This window comes from Apis florea, unplaced genomic scaffold, assembly GCF_048593485.1.
Source record: "Apis florea isolate Af1SG1 unplaced genomic scaffold, ASM4859348v1 contig_3078_pilon, whole genome shotgun sequence".
NCBI lineage: Eukaryota > Metazoa > Arthropoda > Insecta > Hymenoptera > Apidae > Apis > Apis florea.
In genome coordinates, this window is record NW_028256702.1 from 3,070,778 (window position 1) to 3,092,963 (window position 22,186).

General features: G+C 17.9%; 1 protein-coding gene across 2 annotated transcripts in view; it reads right to left on the reverse strand.

Annotated features, from left to right (window-relative positions):
* Nucleotides 1-863: 863 nt before the first annotated feature.
* The window catches only part of LOC100868101 (uncharacterized), a 120,691-nt gene continuing 99,368 nt past the window's right edge, over nucleotides 864-22,186 (reverse strand). The window contains exons 14-17 of one of the 2 annotated variants that reach the window (XM_086908512.1): nucleotides 20,005-20,334; nucleotides 8,676-9,110; nucleotides 6,565-7,038; nucleotides 993-1,336 (exon numbers count right to left, since the gene is read on the reverse strand). In XM_086908512.1, coding sequence (XP_086764638.1) covers nucleotides 1,265-1,336; nucleotides 6,565-7,038; nucleotides 8,676-9,110; nucleotides 20,005-20,334 — 1,311 coding nt within the window. In that variant the 3' untranslated portion in view covers nucleotides 993-1,264. Of the gene's footprint in view, nucleotides 1,337-6,564; nucleotides 7,039-8,675; nucleotides 9,111-20,004; nucleotides 20,335-22,186 lie in introns of both variants that reach the window. The other variant, XM_086908511.1, reaches the window with a different exon arrangement.

Here is a 22,186-nt window from a genome sequence, read left to right on the forward strand (position 1 = left end):
ATAATGAAAGATATATTTTTATTGAAAAAAAATAGCTATTAAAAAAAAAATCATTAATCAAGATGAAAAATATTATGTATAATAGAACTAATAGAACTAATAGATATACTATGGAGTACTCTTCCGTATAACTACCGTAATGTTTAACATGAAATGTCACATTCAAAATATTATATAATACATTTTAATATTAAAAATTAAAAAAAATTATGAAATTACAACTGTGGATAAAAAAGATTAAATAAACGATGTGATTTCTATGAAGCCAAAAAAGTATATAAAGGCCTTTGAGAAACATACTCCGTTGTTATCTACGTAATGTACAGAGAATTCCAGCCCTGCTCTAAATGGTGGTAAGAGCTTTGTGCTATGTATAATCGTGTGCACTGTATATTTTGCTTTTCTTATCGTATGAAATGCGATTCTCAATGCTGATTCCGCAAAATATACTTCTGTATTTATTATGTTTATATATTTATATATGAATAATAGTGAATAATAGTGTAATAATGAAATATTTAATTTTTTATATCTGTATTTGCGAATAAATATCTTTTATCATTTTATTTTTATAATAAACATCGTCCTCATAAAAGGATGATTTTATATAAAATAAAAAAAAATTTTTTTCTGAGAGCAAATACATATATAAATGAAAAATAAATGTGTATAAATATGCAATAGAATCTACTTTATCTATTTTTCTTTATTTCAAAAATTATTTAATATTGAATTTTTTGTAATCGATACTACTTCAGTTACAGATTACAGATTTAAATAAAAGATGAAAATAATTTTTTGGATACATAAAATACACTAAAGTAATTCTTTTATAAGATGAAAGAAAAGAGAAATACATTAGATAAAGGGAAGTATCAATATTATATTTTAATTTAATTTTAACATCTCAAAGTAATATTTTAATAGTCGTTTTAATTTTCAAATAGAAAACAGACATAGAGAATCCCATTCATAAATAAAAGGTTTATGTATATATTATGTATATAGATATATTTTTTGTTTTTTTTTTTGCAGTATGTAAATATTCAATATATTAATATTTATCGCAACGTGTTTACGTAAAGTTTGTTGCTTTGCTAAGCAGGAGCTGGTGAGAATATGCGAATAAAATTTCACAAGAATCGAAACACAAAGCAATTTGCGTAGAGTAAATCTGTACAGAGAATAAAATAGTGAGTAATATGGTAGTGTATGGCGGATGTATTGTCTGTTCACTACGCATATCAGCCAGGAAATCAAACGATTATATGTACACTGGAGATTCCTGGCCAGTTAGTAGCCTAAACATCGACGTGGGCATCGTCTTCATTAATATCTGAAACAAAATATACATAGTTCGTAAATAATATTTGAATTTAATACATAATTAGACAATACACAATTTAGATATATTTTATTGAATTTACTTTTCTATTTAAACATAAACATATATTCTATATTTCTATTTAAACATAACATATATTCAATATATTTATGTTTAATATAAATTATAATAATAATTATATAATAATATAAAATAATTTGATTAAATAAATAATTTTTTAATTTTGACATAATATTCAGTAATTCTTATACATTATTATTATTAAATTTATTATATTTATTATTATCATTAAATATTAAATTAAATATGAATATGAATAAGATGGCAAGGAATAAATTTAATAAGAAAAAATATTAGATCATTAAATACAAAACAATTATATTTTTAATAAAATTTTCAACATTTATTAAAAATAATCAATCAATGAATTTGATTAATATAAAAATTATTACAATTAAAAAGCTTATAGAAAAAAGATATGTACAAAGGAAAAACGTTTAATTTGAAAAAAACTTTGAATGAAGTTAAACTTTAAGTAAAAAAATTAGAAGAGAGAGATATTATAAAGAGTTTATACCAAAAATCTTTAAAAAAATCTTATAATCTAATCTTATAAAAAAAAATTTTATCTAATTTTAATTATAAGCTCCATTATTATTGAATCATAATAATTAGATTTAATTAGATATAGTTCTTGTGCAATATAATTAAATATAAATATATATATATTAAAGAAAAATTAAAAAGAAATTAAGAATTCTTAAATATTTTTCTCCTTCGCTAGGAAAAAACGAAATTGAAAAAAGAATTATTATTGATATAAGATATTATTATGCATACATATTCATAAATATTTTAAAATTGATAATAAGATTCTTATATATAAAAATATGAATTTTATATATTAATTTTTGTATTTATTTTATTTTTAAAAAAATTATAATATTTGGTTTTTTTATTAATAATATTTTAGTTTATTTCTATTGCTTGTTATTTGTCAAAATTTTTACATCAATAACAGATTACTTCTTGAAAACTAAATGAATTACAAGTAACTGAAAAAACTCATCATAAAGAAAATTATCGTTTTTTTCTAGAACAAAAAAAAAATATTTTAAATAAATTAAAATTTTAATAAATTAATATCTTTTTTAAAAAAATATTTATAATTTTAATTATATTAAATACTATTACATAAATACTGTAATTATTATTGTATAATTATTACTTCTAATTATACCGCAATAGAAATATATTTAATTAATATTTAATTAAATCATGAATTTATAATGGATTTTATGATTTTATGAAAAATTGAATAAATTTTTATTGCATTATGTCGAAGTTTTAATTTATATAAGGAAAGAACTCGAACAAATATTGAATGTTTATGAAATTTATTATGTGATACGCAATTTTTCAAAAGATATAAATTAATATTTTTAGTTCGTAATATATTTATAAAATTTATTACCATATATATAATTTGTAACATAATTTTTCAAAATACATAAATTGATATTTCTAGTTTTTAATAATACAAAAACAAAATTTATATATTTATATTTTTAAAAATATTTGCATTATTGTTTCAAAGCATTTAATATATATATATATTTTTATATGAAAATATAAAAATATTTAAAAAAAAAAAGATTCATGTGTAGGATATACATATATAGAATATTCATAAAAAATATATTTTGATTTATTCTCATGAACTTTAACAAGTACATGCACAATATCTTATAATGATTCACGTATGAAAATTACAACGATTATCCATTTGATTTAAATCGAATATCGTACAATATTCTGTACGATATTCTGTATATTCTGAATATTCTGTAATTTACTATTGTTTACTTGTTTTAGGATAAATTTTTGTTAATGATAACTTACATACTACTTATTGCATATTATATTATACAGAAATTCCAAAATTGATTATTTATATAAAATGATATAAGTTTATCTTTTTGTTGAGGAGCTCTATTATGCAAGCGACATGAAAAAATCAATATTACGTGGTCATAGTACAAATTTTATATATATTTGTAAATTATGTTTGGTAATATACATATAAAAATAAATTGAAGAATAGAATAATATTTTTTTCGTTTAATTATTTATTTTTAATTTTATTTTCGAATAAATTAAACTTAAAATTTTTTTAAATACAAATAAAATGGATTAATTCTTGATTGGATATAAAAGAATTATTATAACTCTTTATAAACAAATGGAAATAAACAAAAAATATATAATAAAATTTTATCGTTTATGTTCTCTCTTATGTTTTTAAGAAGAAAATTAAATATTTACAGAATAAATAGTTAAGATATATAATAATTATAATTATGTAAATAACAAATTTTCGAATTTAATTTTTAAATGAAATTTTTATATTTTTTTATTTTTATATATAAAATTATTTTCTTAATTATTTATTTGTTAAAAAAAAATTTGTTGAAAAAAACTAATTATTTTATTAATAATAATAAAAAAATATTATTTTTTTTTATTTTTGCAGAATTATTATCCGGCTACTTGTGATTTCGAAATTCTATATATATATATTCTCTTAATATATATATAAAATATTAATATATTCGTAGATCATAATTGAAAAATCGATTTTAGAGAACAAAATAAGTACAAAAATTAGTATATAAAAATAATGACAGAATGAAACAATTATATAATAAGACGGTGATGACGGAATTAGAGCAATTTCATTTTATCTTCATTTCATTTAATGTAAACTTAAATTATTTAAATTAATAAATAAATGAAATTTTTGTATAGTAATCTTTTGTGTTTTTTTTTTTTAGTGTTTAAAATTAAAAGTGTTTATATTAATATATTACATCTAATATACATGCATCTATATATATATAAACGGATTTATTAAAAAAATAAATTCATTTTAAAAATTTAGAACATAACTTATATAATATATAATATGTAATTTGTATAATGTATATATAATTATGATAATGTTTAAATATTAACAAAATAACTTTGTAATGGAGAGAATATATTATATATTATATTAAACAAATTAATTCTAGAATCTCGTTACAACATTTGTTTATTATAGGATACTTTGAAAGTATATTTAAAATTATATCTACAATTTAAGTTTATTATGTACAGTCAAATTAAAAAATACCTATTTAATATATTTATATTAAAAACAAGATAGTCGAAACTTAATTTTTAAATTAAATTAATTTTTAAATTTGCCAATTTCAAATTCGAAAATTTGTGAAATCTCAAAATTTTCAAAATCCAGAATATTTTTTCTTTTTTTTTTAAAGTGTCTGTTTTCAAGAATTAATATATTAAAAAATTTAATTTTTCAATTTTTTTTAAATTGAGATTTGCAATCAATATATAATAATAGATGATTTTTATATCTTTATCTTAATAATAATAGTTTTTATTTATATAAACTATTTTATTAATGAAATCATATGTTTAAATATGAATAAATAATTTATTAATAAGTTCTTCTATATTTTAAAACATTTATTGAAAATTTATGTATATTAATGATTTTTAATAATATTATTTTAGTTTTTATGTTTACTATTAATTTTAATATTTTAATTCAAATATTTAAAATTCTACCAAATTTGTTAAATTTTTTACTGATAGATATGTTCACTTATAACATTTTATTCAAGTAAAATGTTTTTCTAAAAATAGTAACATTTATATTTTTTTTAAAATCATATAATATGAATGATTGAAAACATAAATCATTTTGTCTTTCTGTTGCAAGTATTTAATCTATATCGTTTTTTAAGATATTTCTTAAATAAAAATATAAGGAATGTATATTTTATGAATATGAAATATAACATTTTTATAAAATAAATATAAACATTTGCATAAATAATGTAAAATCATTGAAATTGTTATTGTATCGAGATTAAAAACAAATAAAATTTTTGCCTGAATCTAAATCGACAGTAAGAAATATATATGAACTGTAGAATTCCCTTTATCTGAATTTATTTAAATAAAATATTTAAATAAAAAAAATATATATTTTTTTTAAATATTCTTTAGATTTTAGAAAATGAGAAAATTTAAAAATTGTTAAAAAGAATATATACAATGTTAATATATTCATAGGATATCTATGAAGAATCATTCTATACACAAAAGTTGGTATAAAAAATGTCGGTTGAAACTTATTTATTAATTATTAAATATTATTTAAAATTTATTAATAAACAGAAGCATATCATATAATTTATTAATAAATACAAGTAATTGAAGTTTGTATTACATAAGACAGAGACATAATGAGATTGCTTAATCTCCATTATACTGTATGCCATGCCATGTAGTTGCATTCTATTCTCCCCCCATTTAACGCGAATTTAAATTGCTTATAATTTTTTGTTTTAATTTAAACTGTATATATTAATTTTTTGTTCTCTAGAATCGAACTTTCAATAATTTTTTCTTTTTTATTGCGATAATTACATATTTAATTCTTCAATAATTTGAAACTTAAAAAAAATAAATTATAAATAATAATTGCAAATAAATTACGAATATTTTAAAATTTTGTAAAATATTTATTATTTTTCCATGTTTTGAGTTTGAAAATCAATCAATCATCCATAAGTAATAAATAATAAATCAATAAATAAGTCTTGCAATCAAAAAAATAAAAAATATTCATTAACAATTAAATAATTGAAGATTGTTTTTAAATAAAAATAAAAAACGAAAAAATAATAATTATTAATAGAATCTTCAAACCGATAACATGACATGTTAAAAAAATTAATATTTTAATTTGTGTGATCAAAAAATATATATATTTTTAATATTTTTTTCTCTTGTTTTTATAACAAATGTTAAATATGAATGATATGAATGAATATAAAATTAATTTAATAATAAAAAAAAATAAAAAAATTTAAATATTTTTTAATCACATTTTGAAATTTTATTAAAAGAAACAAAGGAATTAATGATTTATTAACACTTATATTGATTAATAATCTTCCTAATATCAAAATGTTAATGATTCCAAACAAGATTTTAAAGTTAGAGATTAAAAATTTAATTATCTATTGATTGAATTCACTTATTTGAATATGAATAAATAAAAATACGAAATATTTTTCATCTTTCGAAAGATTCAGATAATATTGTAATTCTACTGTAAATTAAAAAGAAATTCTACATACCTCACCAACAGATGTGGCAAGAAGATTGACGATTTTCTCATGCGGTACAGCAACGACACTTTGATTGTTGATTTCGATAATTCTGTGACCCACTCGAACACCTCCTCTTTCAGCAATTCCACCTCTCAATAGACTACATATTACTCCGTTTTGTACACTAAATCCTAACTGATATTTGGTATCAGGTCTTTTGATTTTGACCTCAACTACTGGCGCGCACGGAACGACAGTTAACTTGACAACTGTCTGATTCTTTGAGTTCTTGATGTAAGTCTGACAAGTAGAGAGAGGCAAGCCAACTAGCGAAACACCATTTATAGCTATTATCTGATCACCAATATTTAATTGTCCACAACGAGCAGCCGCACCAGCTGGTGCCAGATTTGCAATTACAACAGTTGGTAGCATAGAACCCCATCCAGATTCGACAATTACCACACCTAAAATTTCACCTTTTGCTTTTGGTACTACAACCTGTAAATATATAATAACGAAATGTTTTTTAATTCTGAAAAATAAAAAGAAATTTTTATCAATCAAAAACTATTATTTATTATTATATTTAGATATTATTTATAGAAAAAAAAGTTAAATATAATTAAATTATATGTTAATTAAATAATTATATATAAATTAAATATAATTAAATATAATATTAATAAAATATTAATAAATAATAAAAGGTTTAATATAAATTAAATTTTTATATCAATTTATAATAAAAAATTTAAAATAAATATTAAAATAATAATAATAAATTAATTTATCTATTTCTATAGTAAGATATAATTTTTTAAAATATAATTGTTAAATAATATTAAAAATAAATTATAAAAAATAAATATTTCTAATCAAAATGATATCATTTCAAATTATATTAAATTGATCACAATTAATTCTTCTTTTTCACAAATTTGAAAATTTCATTTATTTGTTTTTTCTAATACATATATATTATCATTTTCTTTTTAAAAAACGTATTAAATTTGTACAAAAGAATTAATTGCGATTAATCTCCTTCTATATTATTAAAGGATATTTCATAGGTTATATTTATATGCGAATGAGAATATCTTGTAAGACATTGAAGTTATTAAAATAATTTCTTACAAAAATTATTTAGTATAAAAGGATACATTATATGATATAAATAGTTTTTGTATGAGTGAAGTAGTGAAAAACATTTAAAAATCAAAACAATTTTTTTAAACGATACTATAGTTTTACTTATTTGAAGAATAGTTAATTTTGAATATTGTAGCGGAACATTGTAGATGAATTCAACAATCAATTATGTCATATCATTTCATGTAGTAAAATTAATGGAATCGAAATTGTGTTAATACGTATAAATATTTAATATAGTTAGTTGAACATCTCGTCGCTTCAAATTGTGTATTTTCTTGTATCAAATCGATTCTACTATTTATTATGAAAAAATATCTATTATACTAAACATAAAAAATAAAAAATTATTTTAGATAATATTAATAGTGAATTTTAATAATATTTTTGACAATAAATAAAACGTAGTGTCAATTGCAAAAATCTTTTTTTTATGGAAAATCTATGTATAATAAAAAAAGTATATATATATAATAGATACAAGTAATAAATATTTAGAATGAATATATAATATAACATATTCAAATATCAATATTTAATTAAATGACTATTAAATATAATTTAATATTCATTTATTCAAATTTATAAATTAAATTTATAAATTCAAAATGAAAAAAAAAAAATGTAAAAAAATTGCTAAAAAAAACGAATATTGTTATAATTTTTATAAAGTGTGTTAAAATTTATATTTCATTAAAAATTATTCTGAATTTTAAATTGATGATTAAATTTATGATTAAATTTTAAATTATAAATAAAGAAATTAAATAAAAAATTATTTTTTTTTATAAATGAATTCATGATTATATTTATAAAAAAAGATTTGTGCTAATACTTTTTTCAAAATTCTAATATATGTCTTTATTATAAAATATATTTAAAAATAATATTTCTGTATTTTAATTTTTATAATTCATCAGACTATTTTCATATTTATTAAGCTTATGAATTTATGAAATTAAATATAATAAAAATTATTAAATTACCTCTTTTTGCATTTCTTTTTTGGCAAACATTTGTAATTCATCACCAAAGATTTCTTGAGAATTGAGTACCTCCTGATAATCCATTTCTTTTACAAAACTATGATCTTCTATTCCATTCGCTTTAAGAAACTCCATGTATGCTACTTGAAATGCTTGTCCAATGCTTTGTGCAATGAATCGAGCCTCTTCACTTTCAAACACGTGACAAATCATCTTTGGAGTTCTGTTGATTTTTGGTGCTTCTTCCATTTCGTGCGGTACAAAGCGTCTTCGTGCCATTAGGACTACTACATCGCCAATATCTGCTATATATGATATTGTTCTTAACGCGTGGTCCATCATGATTTCTTTCAAATCCGTATTTAAAACCATTATTTTTTCTGTTGAGATGAATAAGTCAACTTCTGTACTTGGTTGTGTTTCGCCATCTGGTGCCTGTACGTACATATTTTTATATATTTTTATATTTGAATAACATTTTTGAAATTAAAATATTTAAATTCTATTTTATATTAAATAATGAATAAAATAATAATAAAAAATAAATATGAATATTAAAAGTTACGTTTGTTATTGAAGAAGTATAATTGATTTATAAATAAAAATTAATTTAAAAATTAAGAAATTAATCATCAATCATTTATTTATATATTCTTTTTTATATTACATTATCATTGGAAATTTTAAAAATCTGAAAAATAATAATATTAATTATTCTTTTAAAAACAATTCTTATAAAAAAATGAAACTTATTTCTTGAGACAATTAAAAAATATCTGCAATTTTACATTTCTTTTTAAAATTTTTAATTTTAAATTTAAATTACTAATTACATTATTAAATTATTTATTACATAATTTAAATCTACATCTTTTTAATAAATTTTTTTTTATTAAGAATATGCGATAATTATACAAAAAAAGATCATTGATTTCAATAATAAAATATATGTTATATATGTTATATATATCAGAATTAATATTTAGAACAACTATTTAAAAATATGTATATATATATATCAATTTTAGTTTTGGAAATATCAATATATTTAATATTGTACATGAATTTCAAAAGATTCAATTCAAAAATTTTAACAGATGTTATAAAACAACATCTCCTAATTAATCAAACAACAAATATATAGAATTTTATTCTAAATTTTTTGTTTATTTTCAGATATTGAATTATTTTCATCAATAATTTTAATAAATCATTTAATTGGAAAATAGTAATTTGTATTTTTTTTAAATCTGATTTTCTTGAAAAATGAATAAAATTTTTTATTAATATAATAATTTTTAATTTATTTTAAAATATGTTATCAGCAATATTTTATCTTCTAAAACATAATGATTAGAAATAAAAAATATATTTACGTAAAAATTTATAGAATATCTTTTCATTTTTTCGTAATTTTTAGTTTTACTATTTAAAGTCTTAAATATATATATAATAATAATAAAATTTATTCTACATTTTATTAGAAAACACAATTATATTATTCAATTATATCATTTACTAAAAATTACGTTCTAAAAATATTAAAATGTGTACAATTCTTATTTTTATATCTATTTTATTTTATATTACTATACTTTTTCAATAAAACTTGTTAAATATTGAGAAGTTATAATAAAAGAATACGTACCAATGCCTATTATGAAGAAGCGGCATGTAGAATAGAATAAGAAAGTCATTAATTAATCAAAATGAATAATATTTTATAATAAAAAGAAATAAGAAAAGATGTTGTAAATCTATTGTTGATCATCCGTTTAAGATTATGATATAAAATAATGCTCAATATTGAAAATACAATTTTTTAAAGTTTGTGAAAGAATTATCTATATTTATTTTTTTTATATTAATAAACTTGAAATGGAAAATTTCTGTAAACCTGAGAGTTTAATAAGAAAATCTATTAATTTTCTAATTAATTTTATAATTAAATTTATTATACATATAATTATAAAAAATATCATACATTAAAAATATATTTTATTTAAATAATCATATTATATATATTTTCATTGACAACGAGTAATAATAGATAATTTCTAATTAAAAATTATTAAAATATTAAAGAAATATTTTCTTTTAAAATTATATATTTATTTTTTCTTTGTTTATTTCATATATTAAATTAAGTTTATTATATACTTCATTCATATATTTTCTGTTCATTTGCACATTGCAATTCAATTAATTGATTTAGGATTATATTACGAATTTCATTTATATCAAAATTTTGTTAAAAATTTTTTTATATTATTTTCTTATAAATAAATTCATTTTATTAATATATATCTATATATGGATGTCATATTCTGTTTTAAAATCTTCCAACATCGAATATTTATTCTTTTCGAAAACCAAATATAAAATTGTTCCTTGATAAATTAGCAATGAAAATATAAATTATTGCTTATCAAAAATACTATAAAGATATTATAATAAAATTATAATAATAATAAAATTTATAATATAATATAATATATTATATTATATAATTTATATATTATATATATCATATATTATAATTCATAATTTATATAATAAACTATATTATATTAATATAATATAAAAAAATAATAATATAGTATAATAAAAAAAAAAGAATTTTAATAAATAAAAATAAGTACATATAATGTAATCAAAATTGATAAAAGAATAATAATAATTGATTATAGAATAATAGTAATATTAGATTATCAATAAAAAATTTTCTATAATACATATATATAATATATATATTTTTCTACATTTCAAATATTTTTGAAATTTGAAATAATCACTTATTTGAGAAATGATGAAAAAATTTTTATAAAAGATATATCTAAACATTAAATATATCTCAGATAATATATTTTATTAATATTTTTTTTTAAAATGACTTATTAATAAATTGATCATTCACACATTATTTAATAAGTACATTTTTTATAAATTATAATAATATGAAATATTTATATTTTATATTCATTATAAAAATAATCGGTTTATCAAGTTGGAAAAATTATGGAACTTTTTAAAATCTGTAAAAATATATTATAAAAATGTTTTTTTACCAATCATGTTAAAAATTTTTCAATTTCTATAACTATTTTTTAATAAAAATTAAAATCTATTTACATATATATTATATTGTATACGTATTGAACATAATAAAATTTCTGTTTTTTATTCACTTTATATTTAAATAATTTTTAATATAAGTTCCATGTAATATAATGGATATTAATAATAATATAAAAATAAAATTAAGAGAAAATATATTATCTATGTATAATATACACATATATATGTATATATAGTATATACCATGTATGTATATAGCATATAGAAGATAATATAAGACATAAATAGATTGTAATTTATTATACATATATATTTATAATATGTATATATGATTACATTTTGATATTATACAATATGTAATAAAAAGCAAGCGACAAGATGATTTCTGAAATGATTTCAAATAATATTTTTATTATATATTATATATTTTTATTATATATTATAATTTTATAAGAATTTTCGTTTCAATTTTGTTAATGAGATATTAAAAAAAAAAATGGCCAATTAGTGCGTAAACATTGTTACATCACTGCAGTAACATTGAATGTGGGCTATCAATGTTTTCTATTAATAATTTAGTGATAAAATTGAAACAAAAATTTTTGTAAAAAAAAAAAAGTTGCTTGAAAGGAATTAAATAAATCTTGTCGGTTTTTGAGACAGTTAATTTTTGGATTTTTGTATATTCTTAATAGACAATTTTTTTGTATGTATTTTTATTAATAAACTTTACCATACAAAGATTTAAAGTATTCGCAAATTATTAATATATATGTAGTTTATTTCAAAATTATATCTGATAATATAAATTGTATTTTAAATTAAAATTTCAAATAATAATAAGAATTGATCCGTGAATTTTAAAATCTATTCAAAACTAAATAATAAAATAATGTATAAAAGTTATGTAAATATAATATTATTAAAAAATATAAAAAAAGTAATTCATAAATAAATATTATTTTATCATGATGCAGTAATTTTTTGTTTTTACAAAACTGAAAAAAGAAATTATACTATATTAAAAAGTATTAAATAAATCCAGAATCTCTTTCATGATCATAATGTTAAATTCATATGTTAAACTCATAATTCAATATAAATATAATATAATATAAATTAAGAAAAAAATTAAAATTAAATAATTTTATTAATATAATGTTAGTTCATGAGTTAAAATATTTGAGTTACAATATATCATCATTTAAAAATTCTTAAAAATTCCCGATTTATAAAGAAAAAAACAAGACTGAAAATAAGCGTTATCATTTTCTGTTTAGCAGTTTCCATTAAAAATTTTTTCATTAAATTGTTTTGTTTCTCCTCTTAATTTTGTACATAGTAATGTAATTATTATATTTTATATAGTTATTTAATATTTAGTAATTTTTCTTTATTAATCTAACATTTAATAATATTAATAATAATGTTAATAAATAATTTGTTTTTAGTTGTTTTAATATTTTTAGAATATTATTATAGAATATTATAGAATATTATATATTATAGAATAGATTTTATATAAAACGCAAAATAATCACATTTCGCTTTTTCCTTTTTTCAAAATATGCATAATTTTGGTCATAAGATTATGGCCTAAAGATAACAGCATTAATAGCATTGTTTTAAAACTTAAATAATTGAAATAATGTAAATACATAAATACAAATTAACAATTATATTTTAATATTTTACTATAATTATACACGATAATTTAAAATATAAAAATTCATGTATATCTTTAAAATTATTAACAATTATAAGTTTATTAAAAAAATTGTTAAAATAAAATATATTATAAAATATATCAAATATACGTTTAATTTAAAATTATATTTAATTACTATATCATTCGGTCGTAAAATATTCATTTCTGTATTAATATAACAAAATATAAAATTTTTAAACATAAGATTCTAAAATAATTAGTATAATTATTCTAACAATTAATATTATTTATTTATTAATATTATTTTAACAGATCAAGTTTAATTGTTTTTGTTAATATATTTATATAAACGTATAATATAATATAAACGTGTTTCAAAAAATGATCAATATATTAATTACAAAAATTATCTAAAATTTTGATCTTAACTTATCATAATTAACTTAATATAAAATCGGCGAATAAATTTTCCTTAAATTTATATTATTATAAAATCATATCGATATTGAAGAAATTTTAAATTTTTTATATTTTTTCTGTTTGTTATAAAAATATATAGTTGTTGAGTATATACATTAATACCATTCATTAATTAAGAACGTTAATAATTTTCAACATTTTTCATATTTTTACTATGCTATTTAAATGATAAATTTTATACTAACTTTTATTAATTATTGAACATCTTCTATTTTGATTAATATTTTCATTTATAAGTATATATACATGCACGCAAGCAAACATATATTTAATAATTTGTGTTTCTTTTCTTTGTTTTGATCGCAGCATGTATCTCTTTTGATATGCTCCGTATATATTGTTTTAATATATTCTTTATTTTTAAATGAATTTATTAAAATCCGATTTTTCATCTTTAAATTAAGTGAATGATAATTTGTATACAACTAAATTCCGGATATTTTCAATTGAATTTATTCAGAAAAGTTGTCTGATTATGGGGATATAACAAAAAATAATAAGATATTATTAATATTTTTAATATACATTATTAATATATATGTGGAAAATATATTATTAATTGATAAAATTTGCAATTAAATTTTGTTTAAGCCTTTAAATTTTATTAAAAAGAAAAAAATATTGATATTTATGAATGATTTTAATTTTTTGACCAAGGACTACATTAAAATTTGTATACAACTTTTTTTAAGATCAAAATAATACAAAATAATTAAACTTTACTAAAAAATATTTCATATTTTTGTTGTTCACCTATAACATAATATATGAAATTATAAAGTCCGAATCTTTTATTTTACAATAATTTCCAGTAATAGTATAAGCATTGGTTCGTTTAGAATCTTCATATCTTCGATTTTTGATGATAAAATAATAAAAACTAATTTATGTGATCTTTTATTCTCTTATAAACGACCACGACATAATATCGATTATAATACAATAACCTAAAATAAGAATTTAGCTAAGAAAAAATATATTTTAGTTTAAAAACATAATACAAATAGAGAATAAATAGTATATATATATATACTATTTACAATAAATAATATACATAAAGATTAAAATTCATATTATTTATTTTAAAATTTTTTTATGAATTCAGAATTTTCAAAGCAAGAATTAAATTGTTTAAATAAAAAAATATTAAAAATATTTATGTTTTTGAATATTTATAATTCTTTATAAATATATAGAATAATAAAAAAAAAATAAATTAATTTATAATTTTGAAAATATCTACTAAGATAAATATTTATAATTTACTAATAAGAATTTTTAAAGCATTATAAAAGATAATATTTAATCAATTGAAAAATCTGATAAAGAAATAGAATATTTAATATTAATTTATATATAATAAAAATCGTATCAAATAAAATTAATAAACATAATAAATTCACATTTTGTAAATAATTTAAATAACAAATAGATAATAGAAATAATAATGAATAACAATAATAGAAATTTTAATAACGAAATAATTAGTTTGCAAATAATCTGTTTATTTTTCAACATTGAAATAACATAAAATTAAAAAAAATTCTAATATTTTAATATGGACGCAAATCTGTACAACAAATTCTACTTCAGAAACTAAAAAAATTGAAAGATTAACTTATTTTTTAATATATTTTTCAGAAATTGTTAGAAATTTTAAAGTTTCTTTTTGCATTATAATAATGATTCAATATTAATGTTTAATGGTTTATTAAAAATAGGAATAAGAAAGCAGGATTAAAAGATGGCGAAAGTAATAAATAATTCAAAATCCATTATCGCAAATTTTATCAATAAATGATGCAAAATTACAATTAAAGTATATATATTTATATCCTATATCAATATAGATATGTAATTAACATAATGATCAAAATAACTTTTTGATTATCTAAAGTAAATTAATGATTTAATAGCTTTTAAATATAATAATAATTATTAATATTTTTAACATTTTTTTTATTGAAAATTTCTAATTCATGTTCTAAATCATAATCGAGGGAATAATTGTAATGTCAGGATTAATAGTCAGGATTAAAACTAACGTTATATTATTGATTTTGGCTGATGTAATTTTTATACGGTCGTGAAATATTGTATTTCCAATATTTTTATAAAATAAAAATAGAATTTGAAAAAAAAGAGAATAGAAAATCAAAGTAATCCAAAGAAAAGAAAAAATTGTAAAAATAACAAGAACAAAGTGTTGAATTTTATAATGAAGATAAAAAGTATTATATCTATGTCTTGATTTATATATAGAGTTGTTCATAAAATATTTGAAATAATTCAAGTAATGTATATTTAATTAATTTAATTAATTAATATAATAATTAATTTAATATAATAAAATAATATTAAATGTTAAATGAAATTATTTATTATTATTTTTATTTTATTTTTCTCATCAAAAAATAATCGAATATTTAAAAATTTATAATAAAATTAAATAATAATTATAATAATTAATAATTATATTATAATTAAAATAGCAAGTTAAAAAGCTAACTTAAAAAAAAGAAAAAATAATTGTGATAATTTCATTTTTAATATTACTTTATTATATCAAATGGTTAGTTAAATGGTTGTTTATATTTGTAAAATGCAATAAATATTCTATAGAAAAAAATTTAATAAAGGTATAGATCATTAAAGTTAAGTATATATTGTTGTTCAAATATTTTTGTGTGTGTGTGTTGTTTATTATCGAAAGAAAAATGAGCAATGCATAAAATATAACGATTGAGCATATGAAGATATATTAAACAACATGATTTATATATTTATCACAATTGTGAAATTGAATAGTTCAATTAGCTAAAATTGTTATAATTATTTAAGAATTATGATTTATATTTAATATATTTATTATTATTATATTTTTATATTTATTCTTTTAAATTTTTATTTCTTATTATAATTTAATCTAATATTTGAATTTAAAAAAAAATATTGCATAACATGCTGTGCCGGATTATGAAACAATTGTAATATTTTTTTTAATTTCTATTTTTTATTAATATAAATATTATTTACCAAAAATTAACACTATTGTAATTGAATAATGTTATTATATAATGGTATAAAAATATTTACTGATATAAAAAATATAATAATTTTTATGTAATAGTAATATAAATTATTATATATTATTATATTTTATTATATTTTACAAATATACATTATTAGTTTTAATCTATGAAATGATATTTTAAGAATGGTAAAAATCACTTTTGTATAAAAATTATTTAAAAAATGATTAAAATTATTAAAACATATTTCGTAAATATTCCATTCTATAATATACATATATATATAAATATAATTTATCTATAAAAATAAAAATAACATTCCTCAAAATATAATAGTAAAGACATTTCTAAAAATATAATAACATTAAAATTTTGTAAAAATTTTTCACAATTAAAATCCCACAGTGGTTTAATTAGTCGATTTAACTGATCGAAATTAAAAACATTTTCACATTGATATTTTTTTTAAAATATGATAATATTATATATTAATATATAATAATAATTAATTATATAATAATAAATATTAAATTATATAAATATATATTATAAATAATTATTTATGTTATATATAAAAAATATATATATATATAAAAAATAAATAATTATTTATATTTTATATAAAAAATGTATATTTATATATAATGAATTATATTACTATATTACTATATACTTTATACATTATATATATAACGTATAACATAAAATATATAATAATATAATATATAACATAAAATAATAATTGATTTAAAAAAGATATACGGAAATACAAAATTATAATATATATTCAGTTATTACTGTAGTTCTCATCCCTAAGCTAATAGAATATATCGATTAGAATATTTGCAATTATCAAGCTAATGTAATAAATAATAAATATATTGTAAAAAGAAGAATAATTTTCAGAATGTGTTTTGCTTCTGAATTGTCTCTTCTTTTCATTTGTTTCTCTTTTACTTTTTGATTTGATTATCAATCAATGTAATCGAATGCGCGTAACCATATCGCAATAAAAATTGCTCTAAAAAGATGGACATTTTTTTAAACATAAATATTTAGAATTTACAGAATATAATAAAATATCAGAGTATAATAAAATTAAAAAAATATGTTCAGTCTGATATAACAAAATCATTTATTACAATAGTAAAAAATATTATTGATATATTAAGAGTTTTTAAATATCAATAATTGTGAAAAATATATAATATAAAAATAAATCTTTCGAACATAAAAAAAAAAAAATAAAAAAAATTTTCTTAATGAAAAAAATATATGCATTTTCTTTAAAACATAAAAGTATTATTTTAGAGAATTTTAAGAACCGAATATGTAATAATTCGTAATAATTCGTGATATTTGACAAAATATAACACTTGATATGCATAATGATTAAAAAAATAAAAGAACATTATTCTTTCGTATATTTAAATATCTTAAGTATTAAAAATTTTTTAATTTACGTAAAATTGACTTAGCTTAAATTGATTAATAGAACTGAGTCATTTTTGATGCATGTCGCAGTATTGTTCGCACAATTGTCAACATACGGGATAAAATTTATATAATAATAAAATTGTTAGAGGATAATATCCATATATGCTATCCATTCTATCACTGATTCAAAAATGGTTCAATTTCTTTATAGCAAATTGAAAAATACGTTACGTTATAATATGCGTTTGCTATCATCAAGCGCATATATCACGTATCACGTAATGATGTGGTGAAAGTCTGGTCACATTCTTTATTACCTGGTCAGTAATATAAGTATAATATAATATAAATATTATATTATACTTATTATAATATATTATATTTATAATATATTATAATATAATATATTTATTTATAATATATTATATAATATAATATATTTACTTATAATAATAAAAGAGTGAGAGAGAAATAATATCTGATATATGATCTCATAAAATAAATCGGTTCGCGGTTTCTTGTCACGTTTCATTATTCCCCTATTCTCTCCTGATTCTTCTATGTTAATGCCGAATATTTTATTTTATTTTGCATGCTTTGTATCACAACAGAGTTGTTATAAAGATAATAGAGTTTGATAATCACAATTTATGTAAGAAATAGTAAAGAAAGAATAAATTAATGGAATTTAATGATATTATTTGTTTGATAATATTGTATTATGCACTTAATATTAAGAAATAGTTTTTAAATAATATCGTCGAATTTCGTTAATTTGTTGCTTACTACTCTCTACATTGAGTATGATATCAGATTCTATACTCGTAATACTTTTTTCGGTAAGTCTATGCGTGATTCATGAATTGACTCTATTCAAACATTTCTTTTTACAAAAAAATGCAAAATTTTGATTGATAGAATATATGAATTTATAGGATAATCAAATAAAAAACAATGAAAAATGTTATTTTATTATCAAAATTTCTATATCATATTTTTAATAACTTTTAAAAATTTTATTTCAACTAATCAAATTTCTATTATTTATCTACTATTTAAAAATCAAAAGTTTTAAAAAGTTTTTTTATTTCTCGAAAAATGTAAGAAATCATAATTAATTTTTAAAAACATATTAGAAATAGATATGTTAAAAATATAATTTCAATAATTCAAATTTTAAACAAAACACAATGTAAATAATCAATGTCTGATAAATGATATCTATCATAAATATTTTAATATGTCACGTTAAAATTTATTATATGCAATTAGATTTTTAAAGATTTTATATTAATTTTAATTTATTATTTTTTTCTATTGACCATAAAATTCATTACGAAATTCATTTGAAAAAATGCTAGATATTTAAAAATAATCTCTATTTAATATTTTCTAATCAATATTGAATTATCACTTTATATTAAAGATTTATTAATTAAAAATTAGAAATTTAAATAATTAAATTTAAAAGATTCGAAAAATAATCCATAAAGTTTTGAATACTCGTTGTCAATGAAAAAAAGCGAAGATGATGCAGAGAGAAAGGATGAACAAAAAGTAATTTTTAAGATAAGTCGAACATAACAACGATTATAGAATAAAATATGATACATCTAAGGGTTGGAGGGCGGACCTTGATCTTAGTCACAGCCTCCCGCACTATGTGGTTGTTAAGGCGCTTACGTCTCCCTTCCTCTTCAACTTCAATTGATCCGAGAAAGTGAAGTCTGAAAACAGTGGTTGGCTCCATAGAGCCACTGATCGGGGCCAGTTTTGGTTGGAGCCCCACAGTCTGCGACTCGGACTGGCCCCCACCAGAAGTATTTCCTATAAGTTCTTCGCTTGAATCGCATTCATCTTCCTCGAGGCTTCTTTGCGAGGCAACGCTGCATCGACCAAATTCATGCTGCCCCCCATAGTTTAATAGCGTAGCCTGCATATCCGTCGCCACCGGCGGTCCTTCCTTCCGTAACGATAAACAAACAAATGTTCTTGCTAATCACATTATCGCGCACCATTAATATCACGAATAAACTTTTCGCGTTTCGATTTTTCTTTTTTCTTTCTTTCTCTATTGATGCATTTATTTTTCAAATTTATCTTCATTTTCTCATTCTCTTTTCTATTGCAAAAACAACACATAAATTATTTGTCGAAGCAAAGAAAATTGATAGTTTATCTTTAACTTCAATTTTATTCGACTTACTTTTTGTATTTTTCTTTTTCCCCATAGAATGAATATTTTAATATAAAATTGATATTATAATATATTTGTACTACCAAATGTTCCATTAGCGTGTTATTTATTTATGTGTTATTTATTAACTACAAACTATCAAGTATCGATGTGATGGAAACCACAGGTTAGACAAAAAAATTCGTGAAAAGCATTTGAAACATAAGCTAACAACTTTGACGGAACATAGAAGCTGGTATCATGCTGAGAGGAAGAGAAAGAGAGAGAAGGGTATTATTTCATACATAAAATATCCTAAAATAATGTTTAAATTTAGGATGGTATGCAAATTTGCATAGATTAATAAATTCTTAAGATTTTTATGAAACATTAAACATTTAACACGGCATTATTAGAAGATTTTATACACAAAAATAAATAAAAATTATAATGATTTTTCATTATTCGAAAACTACTCAACTATGTTTTGAAGTCTAAAAAAGAATTGTCGTATAAATTACTGATTTTTTCTTAAATATTTTCACAAATAGACAATAAAAGTGATCATAGAAGTTATTGTTCACTTTAACAGTATTATATTTGAAAAGTATTAGAATTTAATAATAAGAAATCATATCTTGATTGACAAAATGTTAATTACATTTATATAATATACCTTTGGAAATTCAATTTTAGAATTCAAAACAGATAAAAGAAGTTGATGTACAAAAATCTTGATTAAAGTTTATTTATTAAATTGTGAGCAATTTAAGTTCGCGTTAAATGAAGCAAAAACAGAATGAGATAGCAATATAACAGAAGCAGAGTAGTTTTACTCTTTTTATATTTCGTTTTGACAAACGCAAACTTCAACTATATAATTTAATAAATGAATAAATCCTAATCAATATTTTCGTACCAACTTTTATGTTTTAGGATCTAGAATTGATTTTTCAAATATCCATAATTATATTATTTTACAGAAGAAGCGTAAATGCATACACTTATTAATAATATACATTACATGTATATTACATATACACAATATACATATTATATAGTATATATATATATATATTAATTTGAAAATTAAAAGTATTCATAACCAATCAAATATAAACTTCAATTAAAAAATATATATAATTTCATATTTAATTTAATAAAAATATACACGAAATAAAATACCAAGGTATGATTGCCTGTTCAAATATATTGCTTGTATTATGTGATTCTTTCTTTGATTGATTTCGTACAATATATATATAATGATATAATTACAATAATTGTTTGTTCTATGTATAATTGATTCAATAATGATAATAAATGATAATAAATAAAATAATTATTATTAACATATATAAGAATAATCATTTCCCAATCACTATAGGCGATCAATAATTTAATGAGTTTATTTTAAATTTAATATATTTTTATTGTTAGTTTTTATCTATTGTAACAAATATAACAAATGTAGCAAACTTTCTAATAAATATGTATATTTAGTAAAAATAATTTATATTTAATTACTTTTATATTGAATTGATGAATTCACTAAAATTTTATATAAACATATTTATAAGTGTATACATTTATTATGCTTTGAGTTCTTACTATTATAATAAAATAAAATTATATTAAA